This window comes from Rana temporaria, chromosome 1 (genome assembly GCF_905171775.1).
Source record: "Rana temporaria chromosome 1, aRanTem1.1, whole genome shotgun sequence".
NCBI classification, from domain to species: domain Eukaryota; kingdom Metazoa; phylum Chordata; class Amphibia; order Anura; family Ranidae; genus Rana; species Rana temporaria.
Window position 1 is genome coordinate 355,801,489 of NC_053489.1, and position 19,629 is coordinate 355,821,117.

Here is a 19,629-nt window from a genome sequence, read left to right on the forward strand (position 1 = left end):
TAATCGGATGAATACGGACCGTGTGTCCGTATTCATCCGATCCGTTCCGCCAGACGAAAGAAAAATAGGGTTTTCTTCCGTCCGCAAAAGCGGATCTTTGGGGACGCGGATGGTTGCGGACGTTAGCGGATGCATCATCCGCTAACGTCTGCAATCCCATAGGGATACATTACAAGTCCGTAAACGGACTTGTAATAAACGGACCGTTTGTCCGTACATCTGAAAGGGCCCTAACGTAAATAAAAAGTGGTAGTTCCTTGAGTGGTTCAATGTGAATGCAGGGCCCTGAAGAAACGACTATTTGTATAAAACATAAACGCACATTGTAAATACTATCATCCCTTGTACAGCGTGAGGAGCAACAACCTACACACACTCCATAGCACTATGAGTTGGCGCGGCGCCTATCCGTACGGACTCAACCATCAATCAGCTCTCCTCACATAGACAGGATATCAGCCTCCTCCGGCTCCCTCCTCTGGTCAGGAGGACCCTCCTCTCCAGGGTCACATGGTAAGCCCCAGCTCTCCGCCCTCTCCGCTCCCATCGGCCGCACTCCGGACCGGGGCATGGGGCGAACGCGCAGGGGCTTCTCTGGGTAATTGTACCCCGCGGGGGGGAGCTAGTATACTATACTATACTAGTATAATTCGGGTCACACCGACTTCACCTCAGCCGTAGAGAGCTATTAGAGCAGTACACCCACACAGAGCACGGCTAGCCTGTCTCCTCAGTGTGTATAGCCCTCCACATACACACACAGGACTACCGGTAGCAGCCCGGGCTGATAGGGCAATACCAAGAGCGGGGAAACTTCTCCAACTCTCCCTCTCGCAGTCACCGTGACTGGACACCAGGTTTCTAGGAAGGACTTGGAAGTCACCCCCTGGCCATATTGTCACATACTTTGCCCTAGCCTAGTGTTATTGCAGCAGCAGCAGCTAGTCTTCCCTCCTAAGCTCCCTGAGGGCAGCTCTCTTCCATTCCATCCTGTTACTTGTTCTACAAACTGGTCTGTCCTGTTTTCTTCTCTAATCACCCAGGCAGTCCAAACAAGGAGGGCAAAAGTGGTGCCACATGTCTGACCTCTGTTACCTCCCCCATACAGCCCTAGGAGAGCACAAGTCACAGCAACACGTCCACCACCTCAGCTCTGGACAAGCCCTGCTTTTTTTCCTGGATTTCGCCTCTCCCGGGAACAGAATGCCGCTGTGATTAGTTCCCCCCTCCCTGTAGGAAGCTAGAGATCCAGAGCCTGTCCCAACTTCTTTATTTTTAAAGGGCTTTCCGAGCGCTCAATTCTTGGTGTTCTTGACTGGGGGCGCTGGTATGGCCATGGTGTCTGGGGGCTGGGGAGACCCCAACGGAGACACGAATGGAATGGGGAAGGGTTACCCCAGAAACTCGGAAGAGGACGAAGCTTCGCCTCCCGGAGGAATAAGCGACCCCGAGCAGGGGGACGAGGAGAGGCCTGGCATTCAGGTGGATTGCGTGGTCTGCGGCGATAAGTCCAGCGGCAAGCATTACGGCGTTTTCACGTGCGAAGGGTGCAAGAGTTTCTTTAAAAGGAGCATTCGTAGAAACCTCAGTTACACTTGCAGGTGAGTGCCGGTTTGATTTTAAGCCTTGACAACTTAAATGACAGTTGGGCATGGATGTGATATTTTACTGATGTTTATACTCAGGATCTTGTTGACAGATAAATGCACGTATACATATTCTATATTGCCGATGTTGGATTATAATGTGTGGAAATTGCCACACTCAAAGGTAAACATTTCTGTTGTTTTACAACTATATACACTGGTGTAATACTGATCTTTACTGAGCTGTGTGCTTTGTTCCAAAGACAGCAATGCTTCTATATTCAGATCGGGAATAAACGTGGTGTTTGTGCAAGAAGCCAAATAGTAGAATGAGGGCAATTAACTAAGCCTCGAGCAGTCAGAATTTGGAATAGCTGTGCATGCCCACCAATCAGCTTCTAGCTTTCATTTTCAAACCTTAAGTCCAGGTTCACACTGACGGCGGGAAAGAAGTCGCACAATGTCAGTTCCAACTTCGGGGGGCGATTTCGGAGACATTTGTGCAGGATGCTGCACAGATATCTATGGAAATCTCACCCCGACGTCGCCAAAAGTAGTACAGAAACTACTTTTGGGAATCGAAGCAGTTCTGCAAAAGCGGCGGTGCCATTGCCGCTGATTTGGCATGCGATTTGACATGTCAAATTGCATGCCAAATCGCTCCAATGTGAACCTAGGCTTGAGATATTAAACCCAAAACATAAAATCTGTAACTTAAAAGAGAAGTAGGACCCAACTATCTTTTGGTCCTACTTTTCCTGTAGGTGACAAGAGTGCACTTTATTCTGCACTTGAGACATGTATTCAACTGACGGTGAGCTAAAGCCTGCTGTCGGCTGACTTTAATCAGCCGGTTGAGCCCTTTGGAGAGATCCTAAATTTAATGTCGGGATCCACCCAGATGCCTGGATTAGCAGCTGGCTCAGCCTCCCAGTGATCTAGCTGCACCAGCCCAGTGCTCCAATGTGTGCTGGAGGGACAGAGCAGAGAGCCACTGATTTATCATGGATTCACTGAAGAACTGAGCCATCAGCTGTCTTTAATCACTCAGTTCTCAGTGTAGAGGAGGGACAGATGCAACATCTGCCTGACGCTGCATCTACATAGGTGAGGTATAAAGGTGTGTTTTTTTTTTTTTTATATTCCTGAACGTTAAAAAAAAAAAAAAAAAAGTTCTCCAAGCCGGCAGGCTTTTTGATGCAGGGGAGACATTATATGGATTTTTTGCATTACCATATTCTTACCTGCTTGTTAGCCACGTAGACTGAGCTGTGCACACACAAAACAGCATGCAGTTTTGGCATCTGTCAGGATGAATAAACTTCTGCGCATGTGCGGGAGTGGCATCATCTCAACCCAGCCAAATAAATTGTCTGGAGATCGGAAAACACAGAAGGAGATTGGCTGATGTTGACAGCCAGTGAGGGAGCTCCTGGACACTGCATCCGTGGAGTACAGTTCCTCTAAAGCCTTGTACACATGATACGATTGTTGGCCAACCGAGCGTCTGATTTTCGTCAAAAAGGCGCCCGCCAGGGTCTTGTCGTGCATATGTTACACAATTGTCGTGCCACAAACATGAACATAGTAACGTACTACGTGGAATTTCAGCTCTTGAGCGCCACCCCTTGGGCCCCTTCTGCTAATTTCGTGTTTGGGGAGCATTGATTCCGAGCATGTGTGTTTGTACTTTCGACCTTTTGTGTGATGGATTTGTGTACTGACCATACGAAAATCAGACATTGAGCCGTTGTCAACTTAAAGCGGGGTTTCACCCTATTAAAAAAAAAAAAAAAACATTTTTTTTTATTAGACCATTACATTCGGCATCGTAGCGCGTGCTACGGTATGCCGGTCTTACATTTTTTATCCCCGTACTCACCGTGCTATGGATCGTTGAAGATTCCGGGGAATGGGCGTTCCTATGGTGAGAGAAGGTGATTGAAGGCCGGCCCTGGCACGTCACGCTCCTCCGGAAATAGCCGAAATAGGCTTGGCTATTCACGGCGCCTGCGCATAGCCTGTGCGCAGGCGCCGTGAAGAGCCGAGACATACTTCGGCTGTCTTCGGGGAGCGTGACGTGCCAGAGCCGGCCGTCAATCATCCTCCCTCTCCATAGGCACGCCCATTCCCCGCGGGAGTCGGAAACTTCAATGATCGATAGCACAGTGAGTACGGGGATTAAAAATTTAAGACCGGCATACCGTAGCTCGCGCTACGATGCCGAATGTAATGGTATAATGATGTCAAGGAGGGTGAACCACCGCTTTAAAATTTACTAGCCTGTCATCCAACATTTGTTGGCGGAAAATTTGGACAACAATTGTCAAAAGCAGCGTACTAACGGTAAGATTTTAGGACAACAGTCTGTCAACAGACAATCCACTTTCAACAATCGAACCGTGTGTACGAGGCTTAAAGGGGGTTGTAAAGGTAAGTTTTTTTTCACCTTAATGCATTCTATGCATTAAGGGGAAAAAACTTCCGACCTATACCGGCCTCCCCAGCCCCCCCGTTTTTACTTACCTTACCCCTTCGAAAGTCCTGCGCTGTGAATGCGCTGGCATCTTGGCCGGCTTCCCGGCTCATTCGATTGAAGCAGCGCAGCCATTGGCTCGCGCTGCTGTCAATCACAACCAATGACATGGGGGGGAGGGGCCGAATGATACAGTCGGCGGCTATGGCCATCGGCTGTATCACGGGAGTGCGCCCGCAAGGACTCCACACCATGCGAGCTCGCTCACATGAATGTGTGGAGTTCTTGCGGGGAGGACCAGAGACAGCCGCCGATGGACCCCAGAAGACGTGGATCAGAGCCACTCTGTGCAATATGAGCTGCACAGTGGTTTGTTATTTAAAAAAAAAATTAAAAAAATTCCTTTACAACCCCTTTCAGACAGGGGTCTCCAAACTTTCTAATCGAAGGGCCAGTTTAAAATCCTTCAGGGTTTAGGGGAGGCTGGGCTGTGGGCAGTGGGGGTAGAAAATGCTTCAGCATCAGTGCCTCATTATTGGTCCTAATGGCAGGAATAATGGCCCAAAGTTAAATTCAATGAGAAGACTAATGTTCCATTAATGGTTTCAGTAGGGGGAATGGCCTCATCATTGCTGTCAGTTGGTGGAATAGTGCCCTAAGGGCCAGGTAAAGGCAATTCTGCACCACATCCAAATCGCACCCAGTTCATGCGAACTGCTGTTGGTGTGTATATTAATGACACCCCGAAATCTGTTCACAATACACAGACCGATTTGTAGAATCGGACCGCATCGGTGTGAATACCCATGGGGTATGGCCAAAAATAGGGTCCTGCACGTTTTTGGTGCGATTTGAGCCATACAGAATTAGGGTTGTCCCGATACCACTTTTTTGAGACCGAGTACAAGTACCGATACTTTTTTCAAGTACTCGCCGATACCGAACACCGATACTTTTTTTTTTTTTTTAATGTCATGTGACATTATTTTTTAAATTATTGCAATATTATTATTATTATTATTATTATTATTATTTTTTTTTTTAATCAGCCCTGTTGGGGGGGGCTTTGGTGAGATATCAGGGGTCTTAACAGACCTCTGGCATCTCCCCTTTAAGACCGAGAAAGGGACTAAGAACACAGATTCCCCAGTCCCTTTCTCTGCATCCTCAGCTGAAATGAATAGAGAGAAGCTTCTCTCCATTCATAAACTAAAGCATCGTAAACACAGGTTACGATGCTCAGTTATGTGAATGGACAGAGTCAGTGATCTCTGACTCTGCCCATTCGGAAAAGGTAGGAGCCGGGTTTAGCAAGACAGCATGGGGGCAGAGCGGCACGGAGAGGGAAAAGACGGCACAGGGGGAGAGCGGCACGGAGGGGGACAAGACAGCATGGGGGGAGAGCGGCACGGAGAGGGAAAAGACGGCACAGGGGGAGAGCGGCACGGAGGGGGACAAGACAGCATGGGAGAAGATTTGTAACTCCCCTCACCACCCGATACCTGACTGCCCAGGTATCGGGTGAAGCATCGGAGCATTTCAGCCGAGTACAAGTACTTGGGAAATGCTTGGTACCGATACTAGTATCGGGACATCCCTATACAGAATGATTCCTGTTCAAAATTGCATGCGGTTCCTGCACAAATCCCCCGGCCACACCTGGTGCAAATTGTCATGCGATTTGACAGTTTATTTTCCTAAATAGCTTCCTTTACCTTGGTGCAGTCCTCATTCACTTACCTCATCCTTTGATTTTGCTTTTAAATGTTCTCATTTCTTCTGAGAAATCCTCACTTCCTGTTCTTCTGTCTGTAACTCCACACAATAATGCAAGGCTTTCTCCCTGGTGTGGAGTGTAGTGCTCGCCCCCTCCCTTGGACTCCCTAGAGAATAAAATGGCGGTCATTGCAATACTTTTTATCACACCTTATTTGCGCAGCGGTCTTGCAAGCGCACTTTTTTGGGAAAAAAATCCACTTTTTCGATTTAAAAAATAAGACAACAGTAAAGTTAGCCCAATTTATTTTTTTATATTGTGAAAGATAATGTTACGCTGAGTAAAATGATACCCAACATGTCAAACTTTTACCCTTAAAAATCTCCATAGGCGACGTTTAAAAAATTCTATAGGTTGCATCTTTTGAGTTACAGAGGAGGTCTAGGGCTAGAATTATTGCTCTCGCTCTACCGATTGCGGCGATACCTCACATGTGTGGTTTGAACACCGTTTTCATATGCGGGCGCTACTCATGTATGCGTTTGCTTCTGTGCGCGAGCTTGACGGGGCGCTTTAAAAAATTTTTTTTTGTTATTTTTTTTTGTTTTATAAATTTTTACACTAAAAAGAATAAAAATGTATCACTTTTATTCCTATTACAAGGAATGTAAACATCCCTTGTAATAGAAGAAAGCATGACAGGTCCTCTTAAATATGAGATCTGGTGTCAAAAAGACCTCAGATCTCAAATTTTCACTAAAATGCAAAAAAATAAAAATACAAAATTTGTCATTTGAAAAAATTACAACAAGAAAATATGCCTTTTAAGAAGCATGGGCGGAAGTGACGCTTTGACGTCATTTGTAACCCAGCCGAGCAGGAGACGGCACCCGTTCGCCTCCTCCGCTGCCGACGTCTCCGGTAAGCAGCGGAGAGCGGCTAGAGGCGGGGGGGCCTCTGCTGTGTTGGGAGCACAAATTTGTCAGCAGGTTTCATCCAAGCATTTTGACTGACCACAGTTGATCAGCAGCTAGCTATACAACACCACAGAATTGTGAGTAAAATAAGCACACATACACATGCTAGGCATGCAGTTAACACCCTTGATTGCCCACTTGGTCAACCCTGTAACCCAGTCAGTGTACAGAATTATCACTGATTACTGTATTATTGTCACTAGCAGCATCATTATTGTGAGTTGGTGTCCCTCCCAGCCAGTGTCAGTTAGCGGCAGATTGTACACCACACTATAACGGTCACACTATAAGTTGCTGACTATACAACTTATAGTGGGTGGGGTGGCAGAGGACATCAAGTGCCCGGCAGCCACAGATCACAGCAAAAACGGCTTGGCGGCGTCAAACACCCCCTGCAGGCAGAAGTGCAGAATCACGTGTATATATACTTGATCCTGTACAGAACTGCAGCGGTAAGACTGCAATAGGGAGGTCAGAAAGCAGTTAAAGCCTAGCTCCAGTGCTGTGTTGCGGCAGCAGGGCAGGGACTTCTGTCCCACTCCTGGACCAAAATTAAGTGGGGCTAAGTGCTGCTTGGCCATTGACTGGAATGTTGCATTTTTTTTTAATGAATACAAGGCTTCTTTTGATTGGCTACCTGAACTAATCGGAGGAAACGTTGTACTTATTCAAATAATACAGTTTCCTGTTAATGGTTGACTTTTCCATTTTTGTTTCCGAAGTCCTCATCTTGCGGCCAAATCGCAGCACTGTATAATGCAAGGAAACCTTACTAAGACTGGACCAAAGAGATTCTAGATAGACTGTGCATGGCAACCATTCAGCTTTTTTTTTCCTTTTTCATTTTTACGCCTAACCCACGTCCCACGATTTGGGACTGCAAAGTAGCATAACAAGTCGTTCCCCATGATTTCCAATGACAACCATTCATATTAGTACGACTGCAAACCAGTCCCTGTCCAACTTTGATGCGAGTTCAGGTTCATAGACATCAAGTCTTCCTGAAATCGTGTCAAAATCGCGCGACTTTGAAGTCGTGGTAGTGTGACAGCGGCCTAAAGGTTCTTTTCACACGTCCACTCTTGTCCATTTGATGGAGTCCGCTTGCTTAGCAGGGAATCGAGCCGTTTATCCCTGCTGAGAAGGCAGATGACAGGTCTGTCTCTGCTCACTGTGCAGAGATGGACTGGTCGTCTTTATTGGGAGATTGGATGAAAATGGACCGCCTGTCCGTTTTCATCCGATTCGCTACGCCAGCCGGACGGAAAATAGGGTCACCGCTGACATCCACAGCCCCATAGGGGTTATTGAAAAACTGCCACATACCTGATCGGAAAGCCTGTGTGAAAGGGCCCCTTTCACACTGAGGAGCTTTTCAGGCGGTACAGCGCTAAAAATATCTCCTAAATACAGCCTGAAAAACTCCTGCCCCAGCCTTCTCAATCTGAAAGCCTGAGGGCTTTCACACTGAGGCGATGCGCTGGCAGGAGAGAAAAAAAATCTCCTGCAAGCAGCATCTTTGGAGTGGTGAGAGGAGCGGTATGTATACCGCTCCTTCCCATTTAAAACAATGGGAAACTGCGGTAATACCGCCCGCAATGCACCTCTGCAGAAGCGCAATGCGGGCGGTATTAACCCTTTTGCAGCTGCTAGCGGGGATTAATACCGCACCACTAGCGGCCGAATCCCGCGGAAATTCCCACAGTATAGTGCCGCTATACCATCACCGCACCTCCAATGCCCCGCGTGAAAAGGGCCTTACTGAAAAAGCTGAAGTTGGAAGCTGATTGGTTACTATGCACAGCTGCTCTAGTGTTGATAAATTCTCCTCTGTAAAACCCCAATTCCAAAAGTTGGGAAGTTCTGTAAAATCTACTTAAAACGGAATAAAATAAATTGCAAATCTCATAAACCCATATTTTTTTCACAGTAAAAAAAAAGAAAACATTTCAGATGTTAAGGCTTCATGTACACGGGACGTTTTTTCAACCTCTCCTGAAGGTATTTAATTTGACAGATGGTAACCGTCATTTAAAACGTCTGTTTTGCCGAGTTCACATGCCGCGTTTTAGAAGCGTTGTTTTTTTCTTTCAAACGGCCAAAAATTAAAAACGCCTGTAAACAAAATGCGAGTTTCCACATTTATAAGTGTTTACAAGCTGTTGCAGGCATTTGGCCTTTCAAATGCCTCCTGAACATCCGTTGTGAATGCATTATTTTTTTTTTTTTTTGCATTCCAAAAAGCTGCTTCTAAACTTAACTAAAAGCGACTATAAACGACCCTGTGTACATGTACTGATAAGATGACATAGAGGAGAGTTCAGGAGCAGCTGAAAATAATGCCCAACTGCTCCTAAATGTCAGTTTACCAGCAGCAGTGTACATGAGGCCTAAATTGAGAAAAAGTTAACCACTTTAGCTCCAGGCCTTTTTTTGGCACTTTTTGTTTATTTTGTGTATTTTTTTTTTTTTTTTGCTAAAAAATTTCTTGGTAACATTATATAATTTTTTTAAGCAGAGGCCCTAGAGCAGTGATGGCGAACTTATGGCACGGGTGCCACAGCAAGAAAATCCTGTACGAGGTGTATCTCGTCCACAACACATCCCCTCCCATAGAACTACATCTCCCACACAGCTCTGTGGCCAGGAGTGACATGTCTAGGGTGGGCATGGATAAGATGAAGTTGCACTGCTGGGTTGGGTGAAGCTTGGTAGGTGGAACACGTGGTGCAAATTGAGCCAATGGGGGGCTGTAATGATGCCTAATGAAGTAGGGAATAAACATGTTTAGCTGTGTACACTATGTTTCTCTGCCTCATCATTTATATATATATATATATATAACCCTGCTATGGATGTGTGATCTGTACGGTGGAGTGATAAGGAGAAATCCGGAGCAGGGTGGAGGAAGACTGAATAGCTGATCTCTGGTTATTGAGATCCTGGGTTACACATATTACATGTGTATTCCTTGTTTCTAGAGGTGAAGAGGTTTTTCACTTGGTAAAGGATGAGCACAGAGGCATGAATAGAGCAAAAATTATAGAGACACTGGACTGTGGATCATTGAATATAGGACTTTTTTTAATGTGATGCATTATATATTTCTTAAAATTTGACATTTGATTTTGAGTATGTATTGGTAAGGAGTTGTGCTACACAATTTGTATTGGATTTAGGCCTGATTCACACTTGTGCAGGTTGCAGCTTGCATATTGCAGGTGGTTTTTGCATTTTTTCAATACACATCTTTAAACCATTGAAGTCTATAGAACCAGAAAAAAAAAACCTGGCCCTTTCAATAAAATGCACAGATGTGATCTACATCCATAGGAAACCATGTTAAATGGAGTGTAGTGTGTTTCTGCAAAACTGAAAACACACTAAAAAAGGCATAGGTGTGAGCCAGGCTTAATCGCTTCATATGGTGGGTGGAATCACTGTTTAGTGTTTTAGTAAGCAACTATGCAGAATACACTTTATTAATATTTAGGTCTGATTGCACTGATTGATTTTATTCACTTAATGTCCTTTTTTTATGCTGTTTGCCATAAGCTTTATGACAGTCCTCCGACCCCCATATAAATAAGGATAGACCATGTTATCCCCCTAAAATCCACACTCAAGGGCCCACACACCAAACGCATGCGTTCCACTGTTTAAACACGCATCAGCATAGCGGCTATACACATACATAGCTGCAATCAGATCACTGCTCCTCATCATGACACAGCCCAATGATTTCTGATGTGTCCCATGTTCACCACCAGACATTGCAGCACATGCTCATCAAGTTCTGTATATGTTGGCACTTTGAAATAAATACGTTGGTTTGCAGTTTGGGCACTCGGGCTCAAAAATGTTTGCCATCACAGCCCTAGAGCATAAATTGCGGGGGGGAGGGGGGTTGAATTAATTTATTTTATTTATTTTTCTCACTATATTTTCACAGTGGTTTTTCAAACGCATTATTATTATTATTTTTTTATGTAAAAAAACACAATACATAACCATTTTTTTTGTAAAATCTAAAGGATGCTGTTACACCAAGTAAATAGATACCAAACATTAAAATTGCGCATTTCTGTGCAACAGTTACAAACTACGTACATTTTAAGATTTATAGGTGATGCAGTATCACTTTTATTGCTGTCACAAGGAATTTACACATCACTTGTGACTGTAATAGACATGTGACAGACACACTTTATGGAGAGACCACAGATCCCTTCTCTTCCCTACCCAAGATCCATGTGATGAAATGCTTTTCATTTTTTTTTTAAATGTCTCAGTTTACTTCCGGGGGAAACCAGAAGTGATGTAAGGCCATTGCTTTTGGCTTCCTATATCAGAGGTGATCGAAGCCCTTTCAGTCTTTGATCACCTCCTATGATCAGTCCCGGATGGGAGGTCCTGGTAAAGCTGCTGAAGGGGAAGGGGGGCGTCATCCCCTTCCTATTGCTAAGGCACGTCACATGTTCCGAAAATATCCGATCTGGGACTCGGCCTTTATACGGCGCCTGCGCACAGACTAGGAGCCGTGTAGAGCTGACTGTCAATCATCTACGCCTCTTCATAGGAACGCTTACTCCCGGCAGTAGTGAGAACCCGGAAGCCGGGTGAAAAAGAACTATAAGACGGTATGTACAGCGAAAAAAAAAAAATACCAGCTTACTGTACATGTCGGAGGTATGCTGGATTTAATGGTATATACCGTATTTATCGCGGTATAACGCGCTCCCGCGTATACCGCGCACCCCTAAAGTTGCCCCCAATCCTGTGGAAAAAAGTTTTTTTTTTGTACTTGCAGTTTTGGTGTCTTGGGCGGCGGCCTCGTCGGGTCCAGCGTTCATCTGCGGCTTTGGTTGTCCTCTTCGTCGGGTCCGGCGTCCTTCTGCGGCTTCGGGTATCCTCTTCGTCGGGTCCGGCGTCCTTCTGCGGCTTCGGGTATCCTCTTCGTCGGGTCCGGCGTCCTTCTGCGGCTTCGGGTATCCTCTTCGTCGGGTCCGGCGTCCTTCTGCGGCTTCGGGTATCCTCTTCGTCGGGTCCGGCGTCCTTCTGCGGCTTCGGGTATCCTCTTCGTCGGGTCCGGCGTCCTTCTGCGGCTTCGGGTATCCTCTTCGTCGTGTCCGGCGTCCTTCTGCGGCTTCGGGTATCCTCTTCGTCGGGTCCGGCGTCCTTCTGCGGCTTCTCGTATCCTCTTCTTCTTCGGGTCCGGCGTCCTTCTGCGGCTTCGGGTATCCTCTTCTTCGTCGGGTCCGGCGTCCTTCTGCGGCGTCCTCCCCGCTCGTTTCCCGCGCCGAGTTTTGAATACTGCGCCGACATATACAGAGCGCAGTACACTCGTGTATTGTCGGCAATGCTCGGCTACCCGCGCTGACGTCCTGTACGTCCAGGACGTGAGCGCGGAAGGAGCCGAGACTGCCTGACTATACCCGAGTGTACTGCGCTCGGTATATGTCGGGGCAGTATTCAAAACTCGGCGCGGGTATCGGCGTATACCACGCACCCACGATTTTGCCCTGATTTTCAGGGCAAAAAAGTGCGCGGTATACGCCGATAAATACGGTAGATGTTTTTTAGGGTGAACCTCCGCTTTAAAGTCTAGTGATGTATTGGTACTTTGCTGGTTGGCAAGTGGTTAAGAACATAAGGTAATTTAGAAATTGATGGCAGCAACGTGTCTCCAAAAAGTTGGGACAGGGCCATGTTTACTGCAGTGTAGCCTCCCCTCTTCTTTTAACACTCTGAATGTCTGGGAATTTAGGAGACCAGTTGCTGGAGTTTTAGGAGAGAATTGTTGTCCCATTCTTGTCTGATATAGAATTCTAATGCTGTGTACACACGATCGGAAAATTCCGTCAAGAAAACCGTGCATGCGTCGATTTAATTCCGAGCATGCAGGCTTTTTTTTTGCACGTCGAAATTGCATAAGAAATTTTACCATCGGGAAAATTTTGAGAACCAGCTCTCAAATTTTTGCGGTCAGAAATTCCGACAGAAAAAGTCATATGGGGCCTACACGCGGCTGGAATTTCCGACCGAAAGCTCACATCGAAATTTTCTTGTCGGAAATTCCGATCGTGTGTACACGGCATAACTGCTTAACAGTCCTGAGCCTTCTTTGTTGTATTTTTTTGTTTCAAGATGTGCTACACTTTTCTACTGGCCCGACAGTAGGGGAAGGAGGAGGGGGCCGGACTTCTGATGTACCACGGCGAGATCTGATGGAAGTGGGACAGGGTACCCCCCCCCCAAAATGTGGCACTGGAGAGGGGGAGGAGACGGATAAGTGGAAGTTCCACTTTTGGGTGAAACTCCGATTTTAAGCACCTGGACTTTTCTTCTTTGCCATGCTGTTGTCAAAGTTGCAGTATGTGGTTTACCATTGTAAAAGGAAAAAAAGTAGCGAAAAGCAAAGATTAAAAACTTTGTAGCGGACTTGACAAACTATAGTATAATTTACAAAGAGGATAAGGCCCCTTTCACACTGGTGTAGGAGGTGTGGTGGCGGTAAAGCCCCGATATTTTTAGCGGCGCTTTACCGTTGGACTTACACAGACCAGAGACTTGTGAAAATTGTTGCAGGAGCTCCTTGCAGGGAGAGTCTAGCATCAATTAGAAACAAATGATATGTAGAATAAAAGGAGCATAGTTGCTTGGAGTGGCACCACATTCAAACAAATCAAGAGTAAAAAATGACTCCAAGAAAGATCGACATAATCTAAAATGCAAAAGTTTTATTTAGTGCACCTACTATGTGACAATAAAAGCAACCCACACAAATGGAGGGTAATGCTTGTAATATAAATATCCCTGAAAGCAGCGCTAATCCTTCAGAACGCTCTTCTGAATCAGAGGCAAACCCAAAGCTACAGCTTTTTGATTGGCTAATGATGTTTTCTCCATTACTAAGCCCCTGTTCACATCGGAGCGATTTGACAGGTCAAATCGGAGCCTATTGCCAACAATATGAGCATCCCAATCCATTTCCAGAAGTAGTTCCTGCACTACTTTTTGCGACTTCTGGGACGATTTCAATGGACATCTGTGCATAAACCCGCACAGATCTCTTTCAAGTCACCTCCGAAGTCAAACTGAAATACAGCTTTGAAATTGTGCCAGTTCAGATGAACTGGCACAATTTCAAAGCTGTGTTCAGTGTGAACGAGGGCTAACTCTGCTTTATTCCATGCTGTGTCTTCATGTAGAGGCAGCCATCTTGGTATAGACAGGGATCTGCTTTTTTATGCGAGAGAGGTAAGGAAAGATCTGCAGCAATCATTCAGCAGATCCTGCACTGGAAAACCAAAGCTTAGTCCAAATCTGCGAGACTAGCATTTAGAGGTACAGTGCCTAAGCTCTCTCACTGCTGATAAATGGCTAATATAAGGCTCAAGACACAGGGGATCACCATTTTTTTTTCAGGAGGGCTTTAGGGAAAATGGTAACATTTTCAAGGTACGGCTTAGGCACAATTACCATGCCTCCTTTTACTGGATTGATTGACAACAGCAGGACACAATGGCCCCCACTGCTCCTACTGAGAAAGAGAGAGCACAAAGTTAGACCCAGATAGGGTGCCGATAAGAGAGTACGCTTCTGTGCCAATCGGGGTGTTTCAGGACTCTAAATTGTGCTTGAGTAAAGGATTACAGTTAGGGGTGCGCCGAATGGAAATTTTGGTATCAAAACCGAAAATGCAGGATGCGCTTTGCCAAAAATCAAAAATTAGTTTTTAAAAAAGATTTATATTTTTAGATAGAATTGTATTATATTCCACTTTTAACATCAATTTAATTAATAGGCAGTTATTGTTGGCACCTTTTTAGTGTAAGAAAAGCTCAAGAAAATGCAGTCTCTGACCAACTCTTGTATCATGTCGGTAATCTCTTACTTAAGCACATTAAGCCGCCTGTCAGTGCCTATTGGTGCCCATTAGTGCAGCCTCATCAGTGCCCGTCAGTGAAGGGGAAAACACAATTTTATGACAGAAACTAAAAAAAATATATATTTTTTTCCCCCAAAAATGTTGGTCTTTTTTAGTTTGTCTAGCAAAAAATTAAAACCGCAAAAGTGATCAAATACCACCAAAAGAGAGCTCTATTTGTGGGAAGAAAATTATAAAAATGTAGTTTGGGTACAGTGTTGCATGAACGCATAATTGTCATTCAAAAAGTGACGGCGCTGAAAATTGTCTTTGGCAGGAAGGGGCGTAAGTGCCTGGTATTGTGTTTTAAAAAAGAAAACGTTACCCCAAACCCCTCCTCTGCACTTGACGGTATTTAAAACGTCAAGATTGGCGTTTTTGAATACTTTCCTATTTTTTCTTATTTTTTTTTTTTTTAACCACCTCAATACAGGGCACTTAAACCCCCTTCCTGCCCAGACCTATTTTTAGCTTTCGGTGCTCCCACACTTTGAATAACAATTACTCAGTCATGCAACACTGTACCCAAATAAAATTTGCATACTTTTTTTCACACAAATAGAGCTTTCTTTTGGTGGTATTTAACCACTTAAGGACCGCCTCCTGCACATATACGTCCGCAGATTGGCACGGCTGGGCACAAGCACGTACCTGCACATCCTCTTTAAGTGCCCAGTCGCGCGCCCCGGTCTGAAGCTCCGTGACCGCGGGACCCGCGAACCCGATCGCCACCGGAATCCCGCGATCAGTCCCCGGAGCTGAAGAACGGGGAGAGCTGTGTGTAAACGCAGCTTCCCCGTTCTTCACTGTGGCGCTGTCATTGATCGTCTGTTCCCTGATATAGGGAAAGGCATTCAATGACGTCACACGTCCAGCCCCGCCCCCCTACAGTTAGAAACGCATATGAGGTCACACTTAACCCCTTCAGTCCCCCCTAGTGGTTAACTCCCAAACTGCAATTGTCATTTTCACAGTAAACAATGCATTTTTATAGCACTTTTTGCTGTGAAAATGACAATGGTCCCAAAAATGTGTCAAAATTGTCCGATGTGTCCGCCATAATGTTGCAGTCACGAAAAAAAATCGCTGATCGCCGCCATTAGTAGTAAAAAAAAAATAATAAAAATGCAATAAAACTATCCTCTATTTTGTAAACGCTATACATTTTGCGCAAACCAATCGATGAACGCTTATTTATTTTTACCAAAAATGGGTAGAAGAATACATATCGGCCTAAACTGAGGAAAAAAAACGTTTTTTTTTAAATATATTTTTGGGGGATATTTATTATAGCAAAAAGTAAAAAATATTGCATTTTTTTTCCAAATTGTCGCTCTATTTTTGTTTATAGCGCAAAAAATAAAAACTGCAGAGGTGATCAAATACCACCAAAGAAAGCTTTATTTGTGGGAAAAAAAGGACGCCAATTTTGTTTGGGAGCCACGTTGCATGACCGCGCAATTGTCCGTTAAAGCGACGCAGTGCCGAATCGCAAAAACTGGCCAGGTCTCTTTACCTGCATAAAGGTCCGGGTCTTAAGTGGTTAATCACTAGTGGGTTTTTTATTTTTCGTGCTATAGATTAAAAAGACTGTAATTGTTTGGAGAAATTGCCTTTTTTCTTTGTCATAAAATTTAGAAAATTTGTATTTTTTCTTCATACATTTTGGCCAAAGTTTATGCTGCTACATATCTTTGGTAAAAATCAGGGCTGTGGAGTCGGTAGATAAATGTTCCGACTCCTCCTCAGTTTTATGTACTTCCGACTCCGACTCCCCGACTCTGACTCCTCTGTATTAATATGCGAATGTATTTTATACATTCCTTGAGGGAAAGAAACGCAAACTACCACAGGACTACTGGCTGGGAAGCCAACAATCTACTGTATTGCACAGTTTAAGCAAAAGACAAACACAATGAAAACAATCAAGTGACTGGATAGTAGCAGCAGGCATAAACATCAGGAACAGGATCTTTACCAGTTCAAAAATACAAACCACATTATTTGGTTGTTTTAGAACAAAAACAAAGCTTATCTATAATGAACCAAAAACAAAATCTGCCAAACCTAGAAATGGTTTATATTAATCTTGAAATGTAGTTCTAGGCTTAGCAAATGCAAATCAATTCAATGTAGAGTTCTAAGGAAGAGAATTGCCTCTGCCAGATCCTCTTTCATAGAGGCTCTAAAGTCAGACTTTATTATTTTTAGGGCTGAAAATAATCTTTCGACACTGACTTGGGTGGGTGGCATTGCAGTAACTATTCTGGCCACATCACTAACGATCTCTGGATAAACAAGGATGGCTTCTTCAACAGTAAGTTTTGATGAGCGATCATACTTTTCAACTTCTTTTAGTGCTTTATAAAACTCCTGTTGGAATTTTTTTATTTGGACACTTACTGGTTCTCTAACATGCGTTCCCTGTAAAAGCAGAACACAACACTATGGAAAGTATAAGTATTGCAGCTCCTAATTGTGCGTTGCGTGCCATATAGTGAAGCACATGAAAAGCATGCTTCTTCACGGTCACTTAACGTGTTCGTTTTGCGGTTACGTGAGGCACTGCATGCATTGGTCTTTATTCTTACAGTAGAGAAGTCATTAATTATAACTTTTTGTGAATTGGGACATTTAAACTTGCTTTTTTTTTTTTTAAATTCCAATCTCTAAATTTAGTAGGAGTCGGAGTCGGTGCATTGTTTGCCGACTCCGACTCCAGGTACCCAAAATTTCCCCCGACTCCGACTCCAACTCCGACTCCGACTCCACAGCCCTGGTAAAAATAACCCAAATAAGTGTATATATTATTTGGTCTTTGTAAAAGTTAGAGTCCATAAGCTATGGTGCCAATATCTGAAAATTGATCAATCTGACCACACCTGAAGTACTGACGGCCTCAATTTCTTGAGATACTAACAAGTCAGAAAAGTACAAACTCCTCCTGAGTATGGGGATATCACATGTGAGACTTTTACACAGCTTGGCCACATACAGAGGCCCAACATCCAGATAGCACCATCAGGTGTTCTAGGCGCATACATTACATACAGTATATAATTTCCTGGCAACCTATAATTTTTGAAGGCCCTTCATATTTCTAACACATAGCATGTACATACCAAGAATTACAATCAAAAATAAATTCTTTTTGTTGAAAAGCCTGTGGCGTGCAAAACACAACCCAAAAACTCCACCCGGTGCAGGGAAAAATGTGCACACACATAAAGAGTGACATCACAAAAAACTGCGACGGGTGCATACGTCAGTGGTCCTCCGAAAAGGACCCGTCTCTGATCCCCCGGGGCGTTAGGCTCCTGACAGGGAAAAGAGTTACTGTGGTCCATACAGCCGAAGCCATATGGACCCATCTTGGTCCAAGCAGCCGAAGCCACAAGGACCCAACATCCTCGAAGGGACTGCCGAAACAGAACCCTCCTCAGTGAGGCTCCCCCGAAGGGAGACCCCATGAGAGCCGGTGAACCTAACCAGAAGGCCGAGTCCACCAACTCCCAAGACTTTCAGAGACCGGCCCGAGGACCAGCACCCTACTCGCCACACATAAAGTGCAAGCACCAACAAAAAGAGTGACAAACAAAACAGAACACAGGGAAAAATAATAAAAGAAAGTGGGGAAAAGGAAGATGGGAGAGTGAGGAAAGTGACCAATGTGAAATACATTGGCCGGCCCTCCGGCCAGGAAACAAAAATTCCACTGGTCCTAGCCAAAAGGCCCGGCCCAAGCGGCAGGTGTGAAAAGTGTGTTGTGGAGATCAGTGACCTGAAGGTGCCACACGATGAGTGCCCCTCAAACACTCGTGCAATGTATGGCACCCCTGGACTGCCACTCCAGGGGCACAATCTCCACAGGCTTTTCAACGGTCCCTAGCCCCCGGTCCGGACCGGCAGCACCCTTCCCAGCCAGGAATGTGGGAGAAGAGGTCGGGGAGAGCCTACTGACGCAGACTCTACCCACAACCCCTAACTCTCCCACCTAATCACATTCTGGAAGTACTACCCGCTCCTTCCCGGTTAAAGGAGAAGCAAGGGTTCCCTCCAGAACAACTGACTGGGGCAGATACCACCAAATCCAGGCCAACGGCCAGGGACCCGGCCTCTTGGCTTCGACCTCATGCCTCTCTGTCCACATCAGAAGGCTTCCACCTCCACACCAACAGGCTTAGCGTCCACCGACTGCCATCCCTTTCCCCTTGCCACAGGGTACCGGGGACAGTCAGCTTAGCACCACCTATTGGCAACTGATAAGAACAGATACTACACTTGATCTTAGCCAAAAGGCCGAGAAGCGATAAATTCTATTGTGGAAAGGGTAAAAAAAAAAGTATTACCTGTGCTTTTAGTAGTGTCCAAAGAAGAGAGCACTGGTCCAGGCAGCAGTCAGGGTTGTGCTTAGTGACAGCAATAGTAATTATCCATGCAGCAGGCAGGAATATTGTCTATGGTCAGCACAAGGATATTGTCAGCACAGCCAAAGTATTTGACCATAGAAATTGTCCAGGCAGAGACAAGCCAGCACAGCTATAATATTGGCCCTGGTACACTGTTACCTGCAGACACATTATTGTACTGCTCTTCAGCCCTTCATAAACATACTGCCTCTTGCCACAGCTAATTATTTGCATAGTCCAGGTAGCAGGCAGAGGTGTGGTCCGTTCATGCGGCAGGCAAAGGTATGATGACAGTAAGTCAGCAGCAGGCTGAGGGCCGCAATCGGGTAAGACCTGTGCACAGGGGTAGAGGCTTCGACCCACCCAAATCTCTTTTGAAGCCTCCGGACTCCAGACCCTAATCCGGAAATTACAAAACCCGGAGAAAACAAAAAAATCGTCTTCTCCATCCGGAAAAAAACTATTCTGGAGCCCCTCGCATGCAAGACCCCTGTGTACTACAGTAGCAAGGCAACAGATCAGTCTAAGTGGTAG

General features: G+C 45.2%; 1 protein-coding gene and 1 pseudogene across 1 annotated transcript in view; one reads left to right on the top strand and one right to left on the bottom strand.

Annotated features, from left to right (window-relative positions):
- The first annotated feature begins 472 nt into the window (after nucleotides 1-472).
- NR2F6 (nuclear receptor subfamily 2 group F member 6) overlaps nucleotides 473-19,629 on the top strand; it is a 48,807-nt gene continuing 29,650 nt past the window's right edge. The window contains exon 1 of the mRNA XM_040321296.1: nucleotides 473-1,601. Coding sequence (XP_040177230.1) covers nucleotides 1,330-1,601 — 272 coding nt within the window. The 5' untranslated portion in view covers nucleotides 473-1,329. The remainder of the gene's footprint in view (nucleotides 1,602-19,629) is intronic.
- On the bottom strand, nucleotides 18,867-18,997 carry LOC120925159 (annotated as a pseudogene).